General features: G+C 42.3%; 1 protein-coding gene across 5 annotated transcripts in view; it reads left to right on the forward strand.

Moving 5' to 3' along the window:
- The first annotated feature begins 42 nt into the window (after positions 1-42).
- The window catches only part of LOC110980951 (beta-arrestin-1-like), a 67,676-nt gene continuing 40,615 nt past the window's right edge, over positions 43-27,103 (forward strand). The window contains exons 1-3 of one of the 5 annotated variants that reach the window (XM_022238039.2): positions 16,979-17,643; positions 17,970-18,067; positions 25,464-25,494. In XM_022238039.2, the coding sequence (XP_022093731.2) occupies positions 18,042-18,067; positions 25,464-25,494 (57 nt within the window). In that variant the 5' untranslated portion in view covers positions 16,979-17,643; positions 17,970-18,041. Of the gene's footprint in view, positions 605-16,978; positions 18,068-20,971; positions 21,916-25,463; positions 25,495-27,103 lie in introns of those variants that run through there. The other 4 variants (XM_022238037.2, XM_087145412.1, XM_022238036.2 and 1 more) reach the window with 4 other exon arrangements.

Raw genomic sequence — 27,103 nt, forward strand, 5'->3', positions numbered from 1 at the left:
AACAAATGGGGGATCGAGCCAGACTAACTTCCACAGATTAATGTTTTATGTATTTTGTTGAAGACTGTGTGGGACGGGCTGTGTTGTGAAAAATTTGTGGTTGAATCTGGGCGCCATATCTCCCAGTTTAACTCGGAATTCACGGAGCGGAAGCAGTATTCCGGCCGTGGAATTTACCTTCCCGTCACGTTTACTTTTTTTGACGAGGCTGAGAGGTGTTCTGGTCTCTCAGTCGCAAATATTTCGGTCGAGGTTGGTCAGTTGGTTGCTGTTCGTTTGGTGTCACCATCCTCTGTGTAGAGACTCACTGCCTTCGTTTCTTTAAAACGGCACAGATTTCCGTTCAGTTTACATCTTTAAAAACCCAGCTCGTCATTTTCTTGGGGTACTGACAGGCAAACAGGAGAGAAATGACGACTATTGTAGAGCAGTTGCTGGCGTCTGCGGACGACCATCACCATGAGTCCGTTTCGCAGCGTCCGGAATGTCCCATGGCTGCGACCAACACGACCCCGAAAACCCCGCCGGCCACCTCGGGTAACCAAACCACCAACGGCCCCGCCGCAGGTGGAGACTGCGCGGACAACAAGAAGCAGGGCACGAGGTGAAGTACAATCAAATCAGTTTTTTCTATTATTGATGTTTTCTGGAGAGGACACTGATTGGAAATTATGCTAAATTGAATCTGTACATTATTCATGTTGCTTGCTCATTGTAAAATAATTTGTACGCATGCAAACGTCACAGCAAGCCTAACCCTAACAAACTGTCCCCAATTGCAACTCTGTTAAAGTTACCGACAAGTTTTGATAAAGTGGGGGTGTTTGGGACTGATTCTGCCAAGACCTGGTCTCTAGGACACGATGCTGCTGTTGACAGTTTTCAAGGATAAAAGCACATATATGTACATGTACAGATATAATTTGTCAGTCATTGTCAGGTAGCCTAGATTACCTGGTAATTTCACCATTATTCACTCTCAAGTTATCTTTGCATCAGGTCTAATCTCATGGAACTGTTTAAAAAGGAGTCAGTAAAGTTTAAATTTACATGTACACGCGTTCTTAGCCTTTGGTGGCAGAAACAGGCCATGAAGCCCATCAGTGCGACTGTTCTCAACACCACAATGACACAGGCTGCAAAGTGCAATGGTCCGGATTGTATACATCTCGCCACTGCTAATAAATTGTTTTACCATCTGCATGTCTAATTGCATGTACATGCATTAATTTGGGATGCCATCTGTTGGGTCCAGAACGGCATCGGGCAGGGAAGACTTTTTTTGGGGGGGGGATATTGTAAACATAAATTATGCACATGCATACACGTGCGTGTACTGTTTTACCGTGACATCATTGGCTGGCATAAGCATGTACATGTATTTTACCATTTACCCGAAGCTGCCTTGAAGCCAAAACCTAGGGAAGAATGCCATTCATGTATGCAGCGAGATATCATCAGTCATCAGTAAGCAACAGTGTGTCCTAAACCACCGTCAAAAGCCAAATTGAGCTGGGAAAAATTTGGAGCCATTTACTTAGAAAACACAATCACTGTGTATTTGCGGACCAGTGTCATAGGGTTTGCGCACAAGCTGTCAAGTGATGCTCAGATGGGACTCCTGCCTACATGTATTGAAAAGTCTGATGTTTTCCATAGATATTATCGAAGGTCCTGTGGTTGATGGGAAAAAACCAGGATGGTATCAGGTGTTAGAGGCATCAGAACAGTACCGGTAGCTTATTTTTCTGTAGCACTATATGACAAAGATAGTAGTACACGGTAGCATTAATTTCTACATAAGACAGAAAGACGACAGCAAGGTCTAGATGATATTTAAAAAACTGCTGGTACATGATGCATTTTTTTATGTATGTGTTGCATAAATCCACATGATATCATGTTTCAGAAAGGAATTAATTGGAAGTCAAATCTGAACATGTGAAAATCCAGTTGACCCCAAAATTCTAGTTTGAATCAGGGGCCAATTTCATAGAGCTGCTTAAGCACAAAATCTGCTTAAGCACAAAAAAATCTTGCTTAAAAAATAAAGGTTACCTGCTTGAAATCTACGTGATTGTCAGGCTAACCAAAAGACAGGTGAGTACCATTCCAAACCAATATACATCACATGGAATTTTGGCTGGTAACCTGATTTGTCAAGCAACGTTTTTTCATGCTTAAGCAAATTCAGTGCTTAAGCAGCTCTATGAAATTGACTCCTGGTTTTAATTAAAAGTGAACGTAATACAGAAAATACCGTACATCCATTCTCAAATACTGGAAGAGCGTCTTATAAAAGCATTTAAAAAACCTCACGGATTATGAATTCCTTAGATTGCTGCTGACTTGATCTGTAGCGCTCGGGGCCACGCTTACTGGTATAAATGGAGGTGTGAAAAATAGAAGCTGATGTATCCATCTGGTTACCATGGACACCGGCTAGGTGGGAGATCATTAGGAGGGCTGTTGTACTTGGCAGTAATCTGATGGGATGCAGTTTGTTTTATCAGCCCTGAAATGATGTGCATTTCAGGGAAGTCCATGCTATAAAAGATCGGTCTCACGCAACACTGGTCATACTGATGCATATTTATAATTTATGAACTGGAAAAGGAGGCCTGTCGTCACGGTACAAGTTTGATCAGTCACTTAGAAAATAGGATTACACACAGGCCAAATACCGCCCTATCAATTATTTGGCCTGCAGTTGTATGTTGATATTCACTTTGAAATGTGTATGATGAACACCTAATGTTGAAGTATTATGTACATGTATTTGGTTGACTTTTTTCCAGTGTGGAATCAGTGTATGCATTTACGATCGTGCGCTTAGTTATAGAGTGGAAGAGTTAAAAATACCCTAAAATAAAAAGCAAATCCCAGAATGAAATAAAAAGCAAATCCCAGAATGAAATAAAAAGCAAATCCCAGAATGAAGTTAAAGTGCTGAATGCTGTGTGTGCAGACGTTTAGGCAAATCTTACTTTGCCCACAGTCACCGTGTTGCGAAACGACATCCGTGTGTCCATGCCTGTGACCATGCAGCTTGCTGCCCAGGGCTCATCATTGGGTCACAATTCTTAAATCTTTTGTAAATAGAGATACTTCCTCATCTACAGTGATCATGTACCAGATTTTTTCCCCCTTTTCTAAAGGGGGGAGGGAGGGGACACGCAGGAGGAGGGGGTACAGGCTTTGAGGGGAGGACCCAACCCATGCCCTGTCCCCCTTAATTACGCCACCTTTGCATTTACAAGTATAGATTTATCAGTGAAGTGCATGTAGCGCACAGCCTTCACATTGCGGATTGTGAATTAACTAAGGCTACGGAAAAACGGTACCAGTACTGCAGGCCGGCCGCCTTACTGAATCATGTATCTGGAGCTTGGCTTACCTTTGTATGCAGACCTTGTAGACAGTAGACATAGCCATAGCCCCAGAAACTGGTTTTGGACACAGCCTAATAATTTAATTTACACGCCAAGGTTCCTGGCTGTACGGGTCGTAACTGCGTGCAGTTTCAAAACTGTGACAGAATTGGGTTTTAGTGAGATCTACTTTCAGAATGAAGTTGTGATGTTAGAAGGCCCCTGGCTGGCAGTGACCAAATACATGATTTACGTGTACATTACAGATGTTACATGTAAGTATGATCATTAAAAATAAACAAAACCAAAAACAAAACAGAAAGGTTAGTATGCTCATAGCATACGGTACAGGTCAACATTTCTGATTTCAATGTCAAACTATTTGCCCAGAGCTGGTTCATATCCCAACAGTGCCTGGGATTGATCAGCAGACTTTCCTCATCCAATGATGTGCACCTGATGTGGGCCTGCGCCTCGTCTGTTATCGAAGCATGGTCAGCGTAATCAAATATGCCATGCATTAACATGTTAATGTGAGGGCTGTTTTGTGTTGGGCACACAGCAGGCTACGCGCAGGCCCCCCCTATGTATTAATAAATTGAGAGTCCAGGCAGGTGCAATACAATGTGTCTTCCTGTCAGATTTGAAATGGCTCATATGTACATGTACCTGTTGTTCGTACAGTGATTTGTTAGTGATAGTTGTTTTTGGAAGAACAGCAGGTACAAGAAGGCAGATAGGGAAAGCAAAGGTTTGAAGTACGTATGTACGGCACGATTACGCACAGTACCGTACATTATGCATTCTTGTTTTATACTGTAGATGTGCTAGAGCTACAGTAGGCATACTTGTGTAGGATAGCTAGGGCGACTTGTGCATATGTATTAAAAGATTTAAAAATATGACAGTAATAAAATTTTCATTATCTGGTTCCATTGTATCTTGTAGAAATATAGCGGTACGCTCTGCTGGTACATGTACAGGTACCCCTCTTATTGTTTCAGGAAAAGCTCTGCGTTTAGGCTACATGTACCTTGTTGTAGATGCAAAGATAAGACAACTTTTTTTTGTACAATGACTGCTTAAAGCGAAAGCTTTTACATTTGGTCGTGTGCCCAGCAAAAGGTCGTACCGGTAAGCTCGCGTACGCCCTTTTGCCCGGAAGCATGATCACAGTAGAAAAAATGTTCCCAGTGAAAGGGCTGAAGAAAAACTCTCTTTATTTAGTAAAAACGGATAAAATTTACAACAAAATGAACACAGGCTGTGCAAAAAGTAACCTTTGTACAACTTATCCAATGACTTGGGAAATTTTTTTGTAACTACATGTATTTGCAAAGAAATCTTTATATTTCATTAAAATAAAACAGTTGCATACATAGGTCCTTTTTTTGGCAGCGATTATGCTTCCTGGCAGAAGGTTGTAAGCAGTAACAACCTTCTTCCAGGCACCCAACGATTTCTGATGGTACACCATTATGAGGACTATCCTGAAATTTAGTGTTGCAATATCCTTGTTTATTTATTTTTTTCAATACAGGATGTCTGTCCTCACCATGAAGCAAATTACAATTGATCATGGCAGCACTAAATTCCACTATGCTCAACTGACTCTGGTGCTTGTATACCGGATATGTCTATATTACGTGTACATAATCCTGATTTTCAAAAATGTAGTCATGTACACATGTACATGTACGGTGTATGTACATGTACGCGTACATGTATTTTACACTGGACAGCAAAAGAAACTTGCCACTTCTGTCAAAGGCCACACATAAAAATTCACTCCATAGAAATAAACAATTTTTGTACACAGGTATGCTGCAGTACCCCTTACTAATCACATGCCCAAAAGCAAGTGATTATCTTTATAACAAAGAAGAAATTGACATGCACAGCAACTTGGTTACTGAATCCACAGTCATACACAAAAGCACTCTCCACCAAGCAAAAATGACCCATGAATGGACAACATTTTAAACAGCCAATGACAAAGTGAACACCTGTTTTGTCAAAATGATGTACATGAGTGGTTTCTGTAAAGGGATGCCATCCTTACTGACCACGCATTCACATTATTGAAAAGTAAAGATTGTGACTTCTTTATTTCGTCCTGTGACATTGATTTCTGCGTAGAACTTACGGCTCATTCTGTTACACTCTGTGTTACAAAAAATGTTTATTTCCATGGGGTGAATTTTTATGTGTGGCCTTGGACAGAAGTGGCAAGTTTCTTTTGCTGTCCCGTTTATTTTTGTACATGCAGAACATGGATGCACGCAGACCCACAGTTGTTGTGTCCACATACCGGTACATGGAGAAATGTCCCAGATGAGTGCGTACATGTGTCAACACGAAATACTGTGCTCTTGCATGCACACAGAACAGAGGTGCCATACATGCACAGTGTACTGCAGTGGTAAATAACATACTGTGAACCTACATGCACATGTCGTTGTGGTATAAATTACATACATTATGCAGATTGGCTGGCATCCCTCCCAGGAAGAAATACAGTGCATGCTGGTACATGTACATGTACGTTGCTTCATTTCCCAACATCTAGCCATAAATTAGCCTACATTGTAAGCTGCGTCTTGATTCCTTTTTTTTTTTAAAAAACAAAATATACATGTATGGACATTGTACGAGCGTAAGTGCACGTTTCACATTTTTTCAGTTCACGTTGCGTGAGCACTAGGAGGATACATAAAATTGGGAATGGCATTTTGTTGTGAACATGAAAGTCATTATTCTGTTGTGTGCGTGTCATGTGCAAAAATATGCATGTGGTGGTTTGTTATTCATGTTTGTATAGCTCTGCCCATTGTACGCCGGGGCATGCGGCTATTCAGTGAACACCTGTGTCTATTGCGACAACACGAGAGGCTTTCAAATTATAACGTAAACAAGGAAGTTGCCTAAAAGAGACGGAGATAAAAATGAACAGGGAAGTGCGTATCCCTCACACCCCCCCCAAAAAAAAGAGGAACAGAAACAGCTGGAATTGCAGAGTTGCGATTGACATGGGAGACTTTGAGATACTTCGTGGTGGCAGACAAACCGGTCCTTTTCTACACTTGTGCCTGTGCTCAGAACTACCGTCCATGCCCAGAACTCTGCGTGCATGCCCAGAACTGGCAAAAAATACCGGTTGTTTGCCGCTACCAAGCCTCTCTCAAAGTCTTCCGTTGGCGCCTGATGTTTCCAGATAGAGGAGTGGCCATATTTCATATGCATGAGGCAGCCCATCATTATACGGCGCATAAAATTACACAAGTCAAACACTCGCATGTATTTGGCTACGGTAATTAGATTGCCGTGGACATTTCAGATGTATGCATGTGAACATAAGCCATGTGTGCATTGTGTTCCACCATGGTTGCCTCCCAGAGTGAAGTGGTTTTTTTCTCCTTTGTTAAATGGTTAGGAATATTACTTGTAGCAAACCTGTCAAAGCAGTTGAAAGAGCTTGAAGTTCAATCTATCAATATTCCATGCACAGGTTGGAGTGTCGTTTGAGTGTTGAATTAATGCCATCCTTTTGAAAAACAAAGGATCACAAATTGACAGGTGTGTGCAAATTGAAAGTGCATAGGATGTAATCATATATGCAGAATTGTATGAACCACGTTAATTCATACAAGTTTGAGACAATATTTTGGAAATAATGTACATTTGGATATTGTACAGTGAATGTCATGTTTTTAATGTGGCATGTGAAATTGATTCAAAAATAAATCTTAGATGTCTTGAGGCCGTCAATTTAAATCATTTGTGCGGGGGAGGAGGGGATGGAAGTGGTTTTTCAAATTTAAACCATCTTCATTGAGCAGAAGCTGATCTTTTGGGACCCTCATTAACAAGAAAAAGAAATACAACAAGATTGTAATATAAACATTGCCTCAAATATACAAATATATCAGAGTCATCCCCAGAAAAAGATTCCTCATTATTGCAAAATAGCTGAAAATTTACATTTAAAATCCAGTAAAATATCGAAAAGCGGAAGAAGGAAAACAGCTTAAAAAGAGGGGGAAAAATAGGTATAGATACAACGGAAAAGACATAAAGAAAACATCGAGAGAATATTGAGTGCCCCCCCTACATGTACCTCCCCCACTGTATGTGAGGGGAAAGGCTTACTTTCAAACTTGGATTTACATCGACAAGTTTGAGCTTTGATGTGTAAACGTTATCAACGAGATGTCTTTAGAACTCTTCATGGCTGTGTGTATTTCATCGAAAGGAACGTAAATCTCATGATGGTGTACCGGTGCTGTTGAAGCCCTTGTTGTGAACACAAGTTCCTTTTCTGTTCTTGTCTCACAGTAGCAGTGGGTGGGATACATGGACGCAAATGTGTTAAGGTTACTCTTAAGGATGAAATGTACGGTAAACATCAGTATTCCCAGAGTTCTTGCAAATCAATTGATGCCTTTGCATTGACCTTCCTGTGTTCTTGTAGTAAGCTGATTTCCCTCAGTCACTGCGCCCAGATCTGTAGACTATGCAATATTTTACCTTTAGCATTTCGAACTCTGTAAACACCAGTATTATTTCTCAAGCAAGGGAACCAGAAAAGTATTTTGTCACACACCCTCAAATGTCAACTCATATACACTCTGGCATTAAACAGATCTGAAGACGTTGATCAGTCTCAAACCGCAGGACCTTTTTTTTTTCTGTGCATTACTGCCCGAAAATGGTAAGTGTACTCGGGACCCAAGAATAGCAACCGCATCAATCACTCCTTTTTGTGTAAGAGATCATTCACCTTAAGATCTACTTGCGCAGTATCTGAAAGGAGGGGGAAAAAAATAGAGTTCATGCTGGACATTTATGCAATAATGGGCTGAGGTTGAGAGCTTATTTGAGTGCTGGCAAAAGGACCCGATGTCCCACTGGGACATTAATTAGAATTTAACGATGTCTCTGAGTTCAGCTCTGTGCCCAACAGACATCATTAATACTTTAATGCTACCGGATAATAGTTGAGGCCTCTGCCAGGAGGCCAGTGCTACATTATGTTAGTAAGCCCATCAAACGCTGTAATGGCTCTCTTTTAGCTTGAAGACTACTGAACCAGGATAAACATTTACTGTAGGCCTCTGTTTGTAGGCCTGCGTTGATGCTCAGCAAACATGGTCTCCATGTGTACCGCTAATTCTAGGAATAATGTCTAAAATGTAGTTGAAACTGTACGCGTACTCATATTTGACCTGGTTCCACAAAAAATATCTTAAGGCCGGTTTTTCTCCATCCATTTGGGTTTTGTTTCAATTAGGATATTCTAACAAATATGAGCTCTTTGTTTTGTGTACATGTACTTCAATCAAGTTGGTTTCTGGGTCGTCGTGTGGGTGAAATAAACACATGTACCGCAGAGGGTTCTTGTCGATTTCCATGGCACATAGAAGGTTCTTTCCGAGGCTTTTCACTCCAAAGTGGCTCGGGCACCTTACCCCTCTCATGTTCTCTGGTTAGGCCACTTCCTGCTCACCCATTGGAATACCTCTGTACACACCTGTGCGACCTGTGTGTACCCCGTACATTGTCAATGCTCCATTGTTGAGAAGCGATCAGTTTTAAGGCCTGTATAGGTTGCCCAATGCAGCAGCCAGGTTTGGCCAGCAAGTACAGTACATACGGAGAGCATGTGCACATGTGCGTGTATGATGCTGACGTATTGCCTCCATGTTACGTCTGAAGAGCTGACACTTTTACCATTTGTTATTTTTGGGGGGGGGGGAAACTTGAAGAATAAATTTAATCAGAAATCACCAGAAAGAAACTGAAATGTACCGGTACCAAAACCTTATCATTAAAAACAAATTCATTATCCCACTTGCCATCTGAAAGAGGAAGAGCTCACGACCCAGATTTATAGAGGAGTTGAATGAATGCCAGAATGGGTTTCTGTGGTGGAAAAAACTTGCAGGACCAGGAAGGAATTAAAAAAAAAAGATGACAGTGTTTGATCTGGGAGATACATGTAGCATCTTGGACCAGCCTCTCATCCCTGAGTGATTACTACGTGTACATGTAGTTCCTGGTCATGACGTGCTTCCATCTTCATCGATCACTTCACAGCTTAAGCCTGCATCGTCTTTGACGGGTATGGCTGAGTTCTCTTCACACTCGACCCCCTCCCATGACTTGCTCTGGCCCCGAGTTCTGACAAAGGAGGTGCACAGCCTGCCTGGGTTGGGTCATGTGTGCCCTGCTCCAGATACACTCAAACCACACCCCTACCTGTAGTTTGGGTCCATTGAAGTGTACCGGTAACTCTCATGGATATTCATGATAATTCATCAGTTAATTTTGGTTTGACTCCTCCCACTTTATTATGCATACATCATTTTTTATTTTACTACCCAAAGAACTTTTGAGAATTTCTTGCCAATTCATCATTATGAAAGATACATGTACTTACTTCATTACTGGTACATGTACATGTGTACTTTTATAGAGTCGTACACATACGTGTATGCATAATGCATACATTTATTCATAATTCATACATACATGTATATATGCATCATTAGTTCACATGCAAAATTCATACTATCATACATATGCATAAAAATTGCAAAATTTACATGCACATGTATGCATATTGCATGTGGGCGGGCCCTCACCTTGCAGTGGGAAGTTGTTGTTGTTCAGGCAAATTAGGACCGACTTGTGGGAGCATGGTGGGAGACATTTATTCGTCCTCAAAACTTTTTGGCCCCCCAAATCAGCGTAATGATGATTCAGTTTATTTGTCCACCCAATTACAGAACAAGTACCACTATGCGATAATGTTTATGCATTTGTAATATTTTGGTCAACGTTATTGCTTTCCTGTGTACATATATGCAGCTCACTAATCATTACATTTACATGTACATGTACCAGTATGTATGGAGCAACTTGTACTGTACATGTACATGTTCACCTGTGCACAATACATGTTAACACCGGTAGAAGAAATTTTACTCCATGTCGGCAGGGCCTTGTTCATGTATGTTATGCATTTTAGATATTGCCAAGAGTCCTGCGCAGTTCATCAGCTGAGCACCGGACATGGATAGAAAGTACCGGAACAGTTGAAGGTGTGTCGATTCACGACAGTCGGCTTTACCTTTAAGGATGTACGGTACAGGCATGTAACTTTTCCTCTTACCCGCTGATTTTCTTGTTTTGCACAACATGTAAATGCCATTGAAAATTGAAAAACATTGTGTACAAGGTACTGTATTGAATAGATTCCAATTTCCTCATTTTTTGTCGAGGTTCAAGTTGCATGCATGCCTGAGTGTACTGTGTGTTTGTAACCCACCCCAAGCTGAAGTGCAGCCCCAACCCTGGTTGTTCCGACATTTCAGACCATGCAGGCACGAATAATGCCATTGTCAAAATTGTTGAGAAAATGACATTTTGAAATATATCTGCAAAAGATTTGGAAGTAAATAGGAGACGGGTTACTCTTTCCAAATATTACAAAACCCAAAAAGTGACCCCCACTTCAATTAGAATTTGAATCCTCAAAAAGGAAACAGGGGGGTGCGACTTTACTCTCATGTTGTGATGGGTCACATATCGTTTGTTCTGACAGTTGCAAAATATCCTTATTTGAGTGATAAAGTGTGCATGTTTGGTTTCCTGGTTTAGGTGAATAAACTTGCATTCTGAGGTACATGTATTTGGTTGTGCTGTGAGAGGATAAGAGAGTACATGCGCGTACATATTTGTAGGAAAACAAGTGGTAAAAAACCAGCCAAAAAGGTTCTGTATGCACAATCAGTGCATTGAACTTGTAAGCCATGTTTGTGACATATATATGTACATGTATCGAAGAGTACATGTACCAGGGACTTCACCAACAGCCTGTTTTAATGTGCGTGACCACAGTCAATAATTCTTTTCTGAAAGAAATTCAGATGCTCTAATATTTTGGATTTTGTAAGAGCTGCTTGAAACATGCAGCCTCAAATTGTTCTATTTTTATTCCAGGATTAGAATTATCTTTCTGCTTTATTCGTGTACTTTTTTGTACATGAAAGGTGCATGCATTATTTTAAGATTTTGTTGATGACTGAATCAAGATTTGTACACCTACCCACTGGTTCCTTCATGATAAAATAAGTTGAGTTGAACTAACTGAGCACACTCTACCTGCATTTCAACTGTGTGACATACACACTGGTTACCAGCATGTACATGTAGTTTTTACACCTTAAATGATTTTCATTCGAACCGTTTCCCTGGCAACCTCAAATCCCTTCTCTGATGCACTATCCAGGGCCCTGCTCTGTCTTCCTTCTCATCTTTCGCTGGCCTGCATCCTTAATTGAGGCTTCCTTAATGCAGCATCCCTGACGACGATGCCCCCTAGCATAGCCTACATACATCATTTCGCTTGTCGCCTTTTCCAAAGTTGTCTTAAAAATCTTAGTACCCTTGTCAGTTTGATTATAACCTCTCCCCAAAGTTCTTGCTGTGACCGATTCTGTGGTGATTCTAGCTATTTTGGGGCAGTGATTTCTGTTAACTCCCCCAGCTTCCCCCACGAGTAGGTGTGTCAATCTTTGCAGCACCGGCCAGAGAATAAAACAGGTCCACATAATGCAGGTTGTGTAAACCTCGTGTGGACTGAGGCAGGTCCACACAAGATTTACCCCTCTCTGAAACAACATCTTTGAGGGCATTTTGACGTTAGGTGGAAAATGAAGGGGAAGAATCCAGAAAACCCATCCACCAACAATCTAGCCTTCATGGTGGGTGCAAAAAATAAGCAGGGCAGGAATTTAGTTCTTGAAGTGGCAAGGCAATTTCTCCTTTGCAAAGGGCACTTGCATTAGAAAATCAACTTGGCCGTGGGGACTTTTCAGTGGGCACTGAAGCAAAGACCAGGGGCATCAAGGCAATGGCCTCCGATGCCTCCGTGAAGTTCCTGCCCTGAATAAGTATTCGCTGAGTTTTCTCCAGAAGAAAACAAGGAAACACCTGCGTTATTTGTATAAAGCATACCGGGGTATTTAAGTAACTCTGGAAGAGGGGAATTTGTTTTTTTGAGGGCGAGGGGATGGCCCCCCCCAAGGCACCTATGGGCACTATATTTGACCTTGGAGACATTCTATTTTGGGGATGGTGTGACTGCATGTTGATTTGTACAAACGGTTTTTATCGTGCCTTGAATTGGATGCAAAAACAGGGGGGTCCAACCCTGTCTTTTCTGAAGGTGTCCCACACTCTCTTGATCGCTGTGGCTGAGAGACCAAGGACTCCCACCTTCATCTTGATTGAGAGATGAGAGAGACGGAGGTGAAGAAAATCTAAAGTTCTCATTAAGGCCCCTCATCAGCTCAACCCCGTCTCTGGTGTCCAAAATGTGATATTGCACCTGCCAAACAATTCATCTAGAGAGATGACATATATGCACAAGGATTTCTGCCATCACGTTGCAGTGAAATGCAAGTATACCGGCTTGTGTGATGTGTAGACAGTACCTCAGGGAAATTAGTTTTTTTTAAATGGGGGGGGGAGGAGGTTCAAGATAATCTGACACATCATCTTCCCGTAAATTATAAGGCTGAGGTCTCAGCTCAAGATCTCGCCTGTCTGCCCACATGATTCCATTTCTGGGATGCGGCAGGAAATGTTGAGGTGTGTGCTGTGCCCCTTACGTGGCATTTCAGGGGTGCGGTGTACATGTACATGTATGTCACCGTCTTGCATGTCGGTCCCCGGATGTCTGGGGTGAATATTAAAATAGGTACTGACTATCTATACCTTGGCAGTCGTGCAAGGGTGCACGTGAGAAGTACGTCGGGTTGGAGGCTTAAGATGGGCGTGGAAAGACACACTGTGCTGTTTACAGTCTAGGAGCTGTGCAAATGTAGTCCACTTGATCCTGGGACGTCGGGAAGTGCTGTCGTACCTGGGTAAACAGGTGGAATTTTTGTCATTAAAAGATGTGTACATTTTACACTGTACATACATGTACGAATGTGTTTGTTAATATAAATCACAGAATATGCAGATTTTATCTGTGCAAGTGAGTCATAAATTAATTGTCATGGAAAAGCACAGAAAGTACCAGCATTTGAAGTCTGAATAAAATATCGAAACTCGTACCGGTACTTACATGTAAAGACATAGATGGACTGGACTTGAATTTTACTTGACAGTATTTTGGAACATGTTCTAGACGTACATATCATGTACCATTGCATTGTATCAAAATATCAATACATGTATCATCATACCTTTGCTGTAAGTGGCAATTTTCTTGCTGTTGGGAACGGTTAATAAATAAATAAAATAAACAAAAGCGTTCTGTTGTACTCTACATCAGGTGGTGTGAGTATGAGCCAAGCAAAAATGAGAAAATGACATACTGTAATACATGTACAGTGTACATGTACATGCACATGTAGGTACATGGCAGCCTCCTTGGGGAGCAGAATGGGTATCAGCCTCCTGAAAGTATTCACTTCAAACAGCTTCGGAGCTTTTGTATTGTAAACAACACAAAATACCTGTAGGCAGGATGGAAATAAATTGAAACCCTCCCCCCTCTTGATATAATGACCTGAATGAGCAAAAGATCTATTGACATGTCTGTGGCGCTTTGTCTTTGAAGCAACTATTCCAGCTGAGATACGGGAGGGGGAGGGAGAGCTTGGAAGGGTTATGAACACACACTGTGTTGTACACTTGATACATGCGTAAGTCAGAGCTGTAGTATGAAAGCTTTGTTTTATGTGACATTGTGCGTTGTACGCATTATTTGAAAGCCAGGCCAAATATTGGTGCGCACTGTGACAGTCGCAGTTTTTTGGGGGGAGGGAAGGTTTATGTTTAAAGCAGTTTGAAGGTAGATGTAGTTGGCTAAGGATAAAAAGGAACCCCTCTTTGGGGAGGAGTTTGTGGACCTAAATGTCGATGTCCCCTTTAAATTTCTTGTTTCACACCTTGAATGTGACTTTACGTGGAGATCAAGGCATATGTTTGTCTAAACTTCTCAAGTCTCTGGCCAGAATTTAGCAACAGTCAAACTGACAGCTGTATCAATTCCCTTAAGCTGTCAACGCGCATTACGTGACAACCTGAAAAGGCCAAGCTTTGAATATTCAGTGTTCAAGATTTGGAAAAACACGAAGCTCTTGGTTTTTGTTGACAGCACTTGCTGTGGTCAGTGATGTTTTTCGCACGTATGGACAGAATCTGAACTGCCGTATCTCAATAGAACTAAGGATGGGTATTTGCATATTTTTCATTCTATTCCAGGTCAACTGTATCCTCTAGAATCTTGCCCGAACTGTGGGCTTTTTACCTGTACATGAATAATTTGAGGCATCGCACGCTAGGATATCAGTTTCAGGTTTGATGGGCAGTTAGTGTGACAAGTGCAGGTAATTTCTGGGCAGTGCTCACACGCTTGGGAGCACAGCCGGATTATGTATCAGTAATTAGTTGTAATTAGTATGCCCGCAGTCTACTGATGAGGCAAGGAGATCAGTGGTTGTAATGTTAAGCAGATCCCTGATACCCAGTCACAACAGCTCTGTTTCCTCAGAGAGAATTTCATGTCCCAAACTGATGCTGCCCTTGGAAATAAACTCTCATTTTACCGAACCCCAGTTTTGAGATTGTTAGAAAAAAAAAGAACCTTCTCGGACGAGGTGGAGACAAGCCTTCAATTTTCTTTTCCTATTCACATTTACATGTACCTACCACGTGTGATTTTCCACTTGTGGATGAATGTGTATGAATCCTTCATTCGTCAGATATCTTCGGTCTCTCTCAAAACATGACAAAAGAAAGCACAAAGGAAAATACGTTCAACAGTCACTTACCCAGCAACTTATTTTGTTGAAATTCACTTACAGCTGAGAAAATCCACTTACCACCAGTATAGGCATGCATAGAGCAAGGAACAGATGCATGTTTGTCAGTGGGGAAGCAGTAATTTGGAGCCTTGTGAGGAGTGTGGGTTTTTTTAACTTATGTGCGGTTGTCAGAGGATCCTAAATTTGTCAAGGAATCTAAGATGGATAGCTTCACTTTTGCAGCATTTTACTGCATATTCTTTGTCCCATGAGTGACATAAAGCCATGATACATACCACATGTTCCTCTGAGGTTTCTAGTAAAGTACAAGCAGGAGCATTCCATTCTTTGACAGGGAAGTTATTTCTGACAGGGGCTTAAAGATTTATGTAGCTCTTTCCAGCCCTCAGGGGGGTAAATGGCTGGGTTGCACCCAACAAATCATTGGTCTCCGAACCAGCTCATGAAATGTGGAGGACATCCAGTGAAGATGAGAAGTACCAAAAAAGCTTGGAGGAAGAAGGACCTGCCGGAAGAAAGGGGATGTAGAATTGGGTCAGCGATAAATGGTGGAAATGAAATGTGTCAGTGAGGCCAAGTGATCCTAAATCAAGTCTAATAAGGGTACCTGACTGCTGCGTGTTTCTCGAGAATGTTTTGGAAACAAAGTGCCCACAAACAGTTAAGTGGGTCTGTCACTCTTTCTAACATGGGAAAATTTTGCTGGTAGAAAGTGCCAGTACTTGTGTGCCACACATGTAGGTCTTTTCCCTCAATTGGTTCGGAGTATGGATAGGAGATCTTGGCGTTCTGCTTCATAATCACAAATTGTCCCTGCTAGGGTCATTTGGAGTAATTGGAAATGACAAAGCCTAAGCCAGGGGACCTGCGACTACCTTGAAACTGAGTGGAGTGGGCAGTGCTGCACATGTATTGGATTTTGAATCAATGGTGGCGGAATGGAGGGAGTGCGTAGGCATGTTTGCTGAGCGACAGACTTTTTGCCGGCCCTGCCAATAAATGCAAATGTGGGGTACCCCAAGGTACAGGTGCCTGCATGTACGCGTAAGCATCCACAGCCCACTGCCCGACGGTCATTTTGGGAGGTGTTTGGATTGAGGAGACCTCAGGGTCTACATTTTGCACGAGTTGATCGCTGGCATTTATTCGTCGGATGTGTTCCTCCTCTGCATGTCACGTCGGGAGACAGGCTTAACTGTCTGTGTACTCAGCAATTACATGTACATTGCCAAGAATCACATGTGGCGTGCCCTCTGACGTATTTCACCGCGGACACCTTGAGAGGCATCCGACCTGCAGATAAGAGCACAAGTGTTTTCCGATGCACCGTCGAATTCAAACTTGTTTGTACACTGTGACAGTGTTTTGAAACTGGTGCATTTCATTGGAATTTGGAACTTAACCGCTATGTTTCATCACACATGGATGAGAGACAAACCAGTCTGTATGCAGTTGTTCTCTCTTGTTACTTTAGAGGCAATGAAACTGTGGCCAACACGTGCATTTACGGGTAGAATTGTCCTGGTGTTTGGGTGAGCAGGTTTAAATCTGTCAGCCATCGGCAGGCTTCATCTTCACAGGCATCCGGCCTACATGCGTTGTTGCTCATCAAATTGATTTTTGTGTCTCGAGCACCACATTTGGGCGTTTGCCAGCGTGTTAACATTAGCATGCCTCTCTGAGTTTCTGCTTAGTTTTTGGTGTACCGATGAGATTAATGCAGTAATTCTTTTGTCAGCCGGCATCTTTTGGCACCCTGTAAATGCCAGCAGTTGGACATGATATCATCAGCTTTAGTCGGTGCCTGTAGCACCCTTGATTCACGTGATACACTTGTGGGAGTTGTGACCGCCAGATGAGTCCAGAAAGCTAACGGGCAGTTTCCTGGTCTTACATGTACATGTACTACAGAGTCTCTATGGTGCAGGATCTGTCCATTTTAGCCAGCAGCCCACCTGTGGAAAGGAAATGAAATTCTGTGCACCTGCTGTGGCAGCAACCTTGGGACAAGTCATCAGAACGGCTTGTACAGGAGTCTAGCCAGGAAACCCTGTTGGCAGTTGGGAGCAAAGAGCAGCGAATATGTGCTCAAGCTGGTTCTAACTACAGTAAATATACCCGTAAACCACAAGTTTTGACTGTGAAGAAGTTCATTCTAGGCCACCTCTTGGACTACAGTGTATGCGGATTTGAACAGCTCACTAACAGAGGAAGACATCATTCGCCAGTGACAACCCGGGGAGATCCTGAAAGATTTGAGGGGAGGTTCTCTGTGAATGACATACATGTACATGTATATTGCATGCAGGCCTACTCGCTGATCACCTCGGTGTTCCATCCTTTGACTGCTTCAGTGGAAACTGGTATGGAGGTGTGTCAACAGGAAACCTGCAGATGGACAATATGAATGCTTGGGGTCACACGAGGTGAAATTACATAAATGTATACATTAAGACCTACATGTAGAGTACGGTACATGAACATCCATTCACCTCCATCTTCTTTCCATCTTCATCATTGATCACTCCAGTGGCAAAACCAAATGGTGGATGGGCAGATACCGGGTACTGTGTCGGAAAAAAACACAGCACCAAGAATTCACAGGCCAAATACTGTCCCCCGGATGGATACCATTTGGCTGTTGTGACTTCTTTTTCTGCACACTGAAACTTTGACACCTGCTGTTTGCATTATTATCCTTGTTTTTCCTTGATACACCTGTGATTATTAAGTGATTGTTCGCCCGGCACAGGTGTTACAGGAGAAGCTGTTCAGCAGATTGCCAATTCATGGCCCAAAGTGAGGAAGATTGCTAGCTGCAAAAATGTCGACTCCGAAGGATAAGGGAATGTAAGTCCTAAATTATGTGGAAAAAATTTGGTTCTCATTGAGAAAAGTAAAATGTATCTCAAACAGGATTCCAACCTCATTGATGGGAGTGAATTCTCGAAAGTGATGGGCATTTTTTTTTTGTACAAAGTCGACCCAGAGCAGCAAAGAAGTGTGTTTTTTTGCAATTTCTGAGTGAGGAAAGAGAAGAACTGACTCTAAAATGGGAGGCACGGCCCGGAGTAAAAGCTATCCCAAGGGCAATTCAACTTTAGCGCCATTCCTATGGAGTTTAAGAGGCCGCCAGACATTCACGTTATAGTACTTTATCTCTACACTTCACAAACAATCAATACTGCCAGAGTGACATGGAAAGATCCTTGTTTCTTTAATTGCCACGTACGTGTATGTCAACTGTGCTATTTCACTTAAAAGGGTTTGCCAATTATGGCTTAAATGCACATACATGTACATGCAGATAACAGGTGGCAGCCCATTAATATTTATAAACAAAAACCAAGGTGTGTAGTGGGGAATAATGAATGATAGAGTTGGTCAAGTCTTGTTCTTTTCATATACAATGTTCTGTATGTATGCATGTGTGGTTAAGTTCAGAGTCCTTGTACATGAGCGTTCCTTTTAAGGTTTGGACCAAGTTCCCAGCTCCATGGACCAACTTGTACGCTTACATGTACCCAGTAGTTGCCACACCGCAGACCAGTCAAGACATGTAAGCCAACATAGTTTTTATTGCTTGCTACACGCATCACCATGCGCATGCAGTAGTGTGCTGTTGTCCCATTGGCCAAGTCACATGCTGTGTCCGTAAGGTTACGGCTTTGATTAGAAATGACTCGTGAGGCTGTAGTGGGAGCCATTCTCTAGTGGCTGCAGCTGCATTATATGCGCTGCTATAAGGCCGCCTTGTCCAGAGCTACATGTACGGCACCTGCACATGGACATGTCTGGGTCTCGTCACTCCACTGGAAATATGCAGAGACACCCAGACAGTAGACCTACATGTACATGCAGGCCCAGCTCCAGGAAGCCCATTTTGGACACGGCCTATTATTCTAGATCCGGCAGTTGATTTGGGATTAAAGTTACATCGTTTAATATACATGTACACGTGTACAGCTTGATAGCGTTATTTTTGGAGATCTATGCATTTTGCTGAATAACAAAGACATGCTGACTTTATGGACACACTTTGTTATCATCATATGTTTCTCCTCGTCCCAGTACTCTGAAGTATTTTTAACCGTGTGATTATTTTTCTCTGCATCTGTGATGCTATCGCGCGGGTATCTGACAAAATTTCTGAAATTTTGTCCTGTACTCAGAAAACATTGCCACTACGTGTACAACATCCTGCCAGCCAGCGCTGTGTCTAGAGGTCACGTAAATATTAGTTGAAAAGGTCAGCCTGGGGCTGGCCTGCATTAGCTTGCACTTCCCACTCATCCATATACAAGTACCATCAGGTCCCTTTAAGGGCTGAGGTCCCTTGAAAGGCTGAAGTATCGTAGTTGGCAAAATGCAGTCACTTTAAAAGCAACATGTTGTGAACCCTGCATCAGATAACAGAGCCGGTGCTCCTCGCAGTGTGTCCGAGGCCCCTCTGCACACGCTCAGACAAAACACGAAGGCAGGAAAAATCAATACTAAAATTTTGCCCGGCGTGTACGTGCACCAGTGTTGACAGAGACTAGCCGGATGGGAATGCAGAAATTTTGAAGAGGATTTCAAGTACTAGCAAAGCGTTGGCCGCTGTTAGGTTTTCTCATTTGGTATTACCGGTAATTATTTTGCGTGGGTGTGTGGGTGTAGAAAATAAATATCCTCTTTCGTGGTGTTAAAATTTTGTGGAGAAGGAAATCCATAATGCATACACGTTCATGGACATGTACAGTGTGTGTACATGGATATTGTGTTTTCTGTTGTACAGAACATTGACCAAAATGTGCATTTAAGAGTTCGTAAAGTTTATAAGAAGATCCTTGCAGTAGATAGTCCAAGGCCATGTACATGCTTCATGCAACGAAGTACCCAAGGTACTAGTATTTTTCTCAGCAAAAATCCGGGTTGTCAGTCCATTGTGCTGTTGACAAGTTCTCAGTAACTTTTCACTTGAATACATGTACGGTACATGTGCATGTGATGTATACATGTATGTGTATCATGCCAGAATTCATTCAAATTCGCACAGTTTGTTACGCCCGAGTTTTATCATTAATGTTGTGTTAATGGCACATGTAGTGAGCCCTCTACTGGTGCCCAGAGTGCCTACAGTACATGTACATATCATGTTCATGTACAGTATGTGCACAACTGCATTTCACAATGGTTATGCCCACATGTTTTCCTAGGCTTAATTACAGAGCAGCACCACAAGAGTTGAATAGCCGATAATGGATTCTGATAGCGATCGTGATGCATATCCTCAACATCCTTGCGATAAGTTGACCTCATGTGTTCATTATCCCCTGAGTACCGGGTATCCGTCCATTAAAATTGCACAGCAGATGACACAACCACTCCTAATCTTCAGTATCGGCAAAGAAGGTTTTTTTTTCTTTTTTTGGTTTCTTTCCTTTTTTTTGCAGGATCCACTGAATTCTGTCCATGCACAGAGCAGAACCCCCCCCCCAAATATTCTCTAAATTATCCATTTCTGTGGTGCTGTGGGGGCCAGTGATTGGATGTGAGAAAAAGCTGGGGGCTATTGTGTGTTTTATGGTTGCCATGGCAACAGCCAAGGCTGTTGTCACTGGCTGTTGTCACGGTTCGTTGTTGTGGCTGAGGTACCGAGTTGTAGTCACGTGCTGTCAGAGGCCCATCCTTCACTGGTCTGCATATTAAATTAACAAAGTTAAGAACAAAAACTGAAAAAGCTGTCATGTTTTGCCACGTCTTGTTTCATGTATGGCACATGCGTACATGTACGTGTACATATTTCGTAAATGTGCACCTAATCCTACACCACCACAATACCACTCAGTTCAGAAAGTGGTGTCAGTAGCAAGACACACTGTCTCAGAGCTTTCATGTTGGGATACACAGAGGCAGTACGTGCCTTGGCAAGGGAACAAGAAATTGGCAATTTACAGTACACTCATGAGTTCCACATGTCCACACACCTGGTTTATGACTACATGTACATGTAGACTGGCTTACACAAAGTAGATGTACATTTACCACTAGGACGGGAACCACAGCCTGAGCTTCTGCAGTTTTTGCTCCAGCCTGACTAGCCTGTGATGTGTTTTTCATGACTCTTTTGAGTGGCCGTCAGGATTCTGTTTTTTTTTTTCCCCCCGCCCAAAGATCTTTCATGGCAGTATAGCTCTGAAGTTTGAGTGCTGAACTTCTGGCGGATCCATTCTACAGAGAAGCAAGCAGAGCTGGACCTTTTTGTCTTTGCCCGCACCTGTAATCATAAGCCTGGATAAGTCTGGATCGCAGTTTGGTAGCGTTCCAGTGCTTGCTGTTGGTCGAGGAATACTGCATTCTGGGATTCTTCGTACAGTCGGTCAGCATTTGACAGCTGCTTGCTTGTGTAACTAGTGTCCGTTGGAGGTATACATGTGTATTGTGAATGCAGATGTAGCTCTTCTGCCAACCACAAGGTGTACACATACATGTACATGCCCCCTGGGGTTTCTCCATTTATTGTTACGCCAGACCGCCAACCTTTTGCTGACTGGATTCTGGAAATCTGGGATTTTTTGTGGTCCCCTTCTCAAGTCTCATTTCTGGAAGTTTGTTCCGCACATTTCTGTGTTTGCCCGTTCATTGATTTTTCTGACAACGATGGGAGACTCTTCATCTCAAGGCGCCGACAAGAAATCGCATACTGGTGGAGATCGGTAGGGAAAAACATTCTCCTATATTTTCCTCTGCTTAAAAAAAAACTTTGTCAGTGTTTTTCTTTCAAGTATTGTTTTTAGTGATAAATCCTATTTATCTTCGAAGTTCTTCACAATATTTTGAGGTTGGTGGAGACTTACGACTTAAATAGAAATGCCTTCAAGATGTTGACTCCAACTAACAAAAATTGTACTGAAACTGCATGCAAAAATATCATAGAATGTTTTATATTGTCATGTTTGAAACTTTGGAAATCTCATTAGAATGGTTTGGAAAAAGTCGGAAGGGGTTTGATTTGAATTCAGCTTCAAATTGAAGCCTGGGTTTAAACATGACGAAAATGCAGTCGTATTTTGCAAACTGGTCACTATACGTACAGTACACGCACTTGAGTTTACACTTCCAGCCCATACAGGAGACATTCAGCACATCCATGTACCTTAATGCATTGGCAACCCCTCTTGCCTGTAATTTGAATGAGAGCTGTGTGCTTGCATGCATGCATGCACAGTACCGTGTGTGTACGGTACTGGGATCAATACCTATTCTGCTGTACATGTACATGTATGCGCTCATTCTCAAATATCATTTGAGACCGGACCCAAAGCCCGAGGGTCTCAGTGCCTTCTGCATGCTGACAGGCTTATTTTTTTCCCCCTGGCTGCATGCTGCAGTGCCCGCCCGCTTTGCACATGTAGGTTAATCTCCAGCCCAAGATCCCCGTCAACACCCACGAGCATGCATGCATACATGTACAATACACGTATGTGCTGCTTAGTGTACAGTGTAGGGGCCTCGATGTTGAGAATTTAATGGCTGGAACCTATGGTACTTTTCTCCTTAACGCAGCCAGCAGGCTGAAGGCCTTGTCATCCCCTAGATCTCCCTCAGTCAAACCTTGTTCGGGGAGGAAGGATTGAAGAGAACTCGAGACCTATACATGTACTAAGTGTGCTGATGTACGATACATGGACAGTATGGGTACATGTACATGTACGTACATACTGTGTCAATGTGTATTCATGTACATGCACAGTGTAACATTTAACAGGTGTTTGACAGTGCTGGACTGTGGTTGTGCCAACCTTGCTACCTTTGTGTAGACTAGAGAACAAAACAGGTCCACGTACATGTAATGCAGGTTTTGTGAACTTTGTGTGGACTGAGCTTGGTCCGCAAAAGGTTTTCTCCTCTCTGGAAGACCGGGTTTATCTGGCATTTTGGGGTCGCTGCTGTCAGCAGTAAAAGGAAGAGGAACAGTTGAGGAAACTGTCAAAAAAAATTAGTCTTCTCAGAAAAATTTGTATTATCAGCAACATCACAAAAAGAAAGGAATGTCCAAATAGGTAAGGCACCAGTATTGTGTCCACATAACCTCCAGTTACATTTACGGTCTTTGTGACTGAAGAACTGTCTTCAAACCACTGGCGGCCTAAATGGGGGGGGGGAGGGGGGAGCACAGGGGGACCAGTGGTCTCACCCACTTTGTTGACGGGGGCATGGCCCCTCCTTCCACTTTGTGCAGGTCCTATCATTGGTTGGGGCTTCATAAATGGATCGGCCTATTAATGGCTGATGCCTTATCATGGTCTCACGACTGGGTCCCCCCCCCACTTTCAAAGTCATTCCTCTGCTGTTGTTTCAAACCACAGTCAGGTACCAGTGAAGTGCCGTTAAAGCCAGTGTGTTTGGCCATGCCACATGCAGCTATAGATTCCATGTGATTTACAGCACCTGCTGGACTGGAGGGTAGAGCAATTGGTCGACTAAACTGAAGCCACTACTGGTACCATTTGCATTGGTAGATTTCCTAGTCTTTTCCATTCCCTGGTACTCTGCCGTTATGACACAAGCCCCTTTGAACCAGGTCCTCCCTCTCAGAAACCAGTGGATGTACATGTACATGTAGGCAGGCGCAGACCTTTGCGCTGCCTGCGCCCTGCACGAAGAAAGTTGAATGAATTGATCCAATATGTGCAGTGCTCGCCTTTGAAGCTTTCCATTAAACACGGGTGCTGTACGTGCACCTGGGCCGGATGGCGTTGTCTCTCTTTTATTGGGGGGGGGAGTATTCTGGGAAGAGCTGTTGAATTCATCTTGACATTTCAGCCAGGAATGCTGCGGTCGTGGACAGGCCAACGAGACCGTGCTGGACGAAATGCCACGTTGAAGGGAACCCTAACCTGGGTCTCAAAACAAATTCCGTGGATGTGAACATTTTACTTGTACAAAAATCCCTCTCAGATTAAGAGAAAAACAAACCGCAAAAAACTCTTGAATATTTTACTTTGATACCTTAGTGGTTTCCCAGTCCAGGAGCTCAGAGTCTGAACATTTATCCTTAAGCCATTGCTTTCTTATCTCACCGTTTACATATGAATGAGGTTGGTGTTCGAAATGTTTCTCATTCGGGCTTGGCATAGTTGTGGGCAGTTGTGAAAAGATCACTGTAAACATAAGTTGTCTTATAAAAACAGTTGGTAACCTTTCCGGAGTGTTGTTCATTTCAAATCGGCAACTTTACTTACATGTTAGACCCAGAAAATGTCAGTGATTTAGGTCAGTGTTTAAAAAATCTAAATGCAAGAAGGTGAAGGAGCGGTTATTTACGCAAGTGAGTGTTTACGACTGAAATGGTATGTCAAATATTCATGTTCACTAGTTGGACATAAACGTACATTATATTGCAAGTCAAGATCCTTCCGGTTAATTCTATACCAACTTCACTTCCCTTTGGCCTGTCAACTGATTGCTCATTTATTTCTGACAAGGATTAAAAATTCCAGTGCTCCTGTAGGTTTTTTTATCTGAGCTTTCATTGTTTTGTTATACTTTTTGAATCGCCTCAGATGTGTGGATTGCTTCTGAACTCATAAGGCTCATGAAATAGTTTCTATATGCACTTTCACTTTGCGTACAGTACACAGTAGATCTGGTTACATCTTTCAGATTATCTAATTGGTTGTGTAAGGAGTTGACAGGTGACATGTGATATCTTCACCTGAAAACAATTTTCCCAATTCAAATTGGCCGAAGGAAAGTTGTTCGATATGAATTATCAGTTTCTGTGCAGGTTCAGTTTGACCGACTGCATAGTGGCTCTCCCATTTGTGTATTCTTACGGCTTGCTGGTAGCCTGAGAGCCTTGTACATTGTTTTTCACTCTGCCTACCGACTGGGGCCACTGTCATAGTGTTGCTTAAGTGAAAAATTTGTTTAAGTGTGAAAAACCTTGCTTGACAAATCAGGTTACCAGCCAATACTTCTTGTGATGTATATTGTTTTGGAATGGTACATACATATTTAGCTGTCTTTTGGTTAGCGTGACAATCATGTAGAGTTTGTTTATTAAGCAGGGTTTTTCGCGCTTAACCAAACTCTGTGCTTAAGCAGCCCTGTGAAATTGGCCCCAGGTTTGAACAAGACCAAGACTGGAAGTACAAAACAAAAATCAGAATAATAATTCTCTGATGTTAGCCTGACCGGCTTAGTTGTGCGTGTGTTCCATTTGTTAATTGTCTGCTTTGGTTTTTGGTTCTTTACACAGAGTATTCAAGAAGAGTTGTCCAAATGGAAAGGTGAGTAACGTCTGCTGAATGTTTGATTTTCACGGGACAGAAAAAAACCACCAACATTAACGGTAAAAAAGTCTGAGTACTGTACAGTAGGTGGTTTCCTGCCCATAGTCACATAGGAAGCATTTGGCTTTATTTTGACAGTTGGTTGCTATGTGTTTGTGTTTCCAGTGGCACTGTTTTTGGAATTGGTTCAGGAAATGATTCTGTCCCTTTGTGAGTGGATATGAGGCATCGTGTTACAGAAATAAACACCCATTCCAAAAATTTCCGGACTGAAAATCTGTACCTACCGCAACTGGTACACCCGGTACGTACCGAAGCCAGACGATCGAATGTTTTCTTGATGTACATGAACAAGCACACATACTCTGCCTCTACCCTAATGTGGTGTGGCCCTGAATCTTCTCTTCTTTCATTTTTTTCGCAATAAGTGAAATTTCATCAAGCTCTCGGTATTCCAGGCCATAAATTTTGAGTTAACGCACCGCCCAAGTTCCGGTGAAATTCCATGTTGGTCTTATTTCTTGATTTTTTTTTTCAAAGCGCACAATAAACTCTTTTAAATGGTCCCAGAAATAAAAGAGGAATTTCTTACAAACTTGTACTGTAGTTGGGTCAGAAATTCGTAAATGTTGATGTGGAATTTTCGGAGATTAAGTCGAGTGCATTTATATGAGGGAACACTCGGCTGAATTTGCGTCGCGTTCCTAAATTTTTGGTATTCACCATTTTTATAAATCTTGGACTAAATTTCATAACACTGAAATTGTCCATAAAAGTTCTAAGACATGTACCGGTACCCAATACCCTGAAGGTTGCAGAACCGGTAGGGTATTTCGGCCTATTGCTAACTGTAACTGAATGAATTTGATGAAGTTTTTCAACAATGAGGTTTGGCAACACTGCATGAGGAAAATCACGGGAAATTTAAATGCGCCTCTTCGGGGGGACGCCGCCATTGGTTCATGTACAGCATTTGTACAAGTACTGCTTTGTACCCAGTCATAAATGGTATGTTACCATGTATGGTACATAGTCATGCGTAAGTCTTCCATAAAACAAGACTTTATTGTGAATGAAATTATGGACCCAGAATAACAGTACCGGTATTTCTTAGCAGTGATAGGGATGTTAACCCTGACAGTCATGCATATTGTTTGGTTTTCACTACTCAGTGCTACAAAATACTAAGTAGTAGTCTGAGCCTGAAGGACCTAGCGCTACAAATTACTACTTCTGGCTAGGTTTCTTTTTAATTTTGGCACAGGCCTAGCTCGCACTAAAAATGAAAGCACTTAAGAAAAAATAAATCATTGCAATAAATTTCAAATCTGTGATTAATGATGTGTAATGTTTTAAGCCACATTCGATAGAAAGTGAGGCATGGAACCCTAAATAGTTTGGCACCACCCTGTTTAACGGATTGCATTGAATAAGAGAGAGTCAGGGTACACGATCAAAAATGGCTTTCCTGTGAACAAGGTCTGTTGTGATTGTTGATTGACATCATAATACCAGGAAGACCCAGCTAGGGTAGGAATGCCTGTGTAAATGTTACATGTTAACAATGTGCCACCGACAATGTGTCAGGTGAGCGTTTTGAGCGACT

This window comes from Acanthaster planci, linkage group LG14 (genome assembly GCF_054643075.1).
Source record: "Acanthaster planci isolate LZ-2023a linkage group LG14, COTS_SCS, whole genome shotgun sequence".
NCBI lineage: Eukaryota > Metazoa > Echinodermata > Asteroidea > Valvatida > Acanthasteridae > Acanthaster > Acanthaster planci.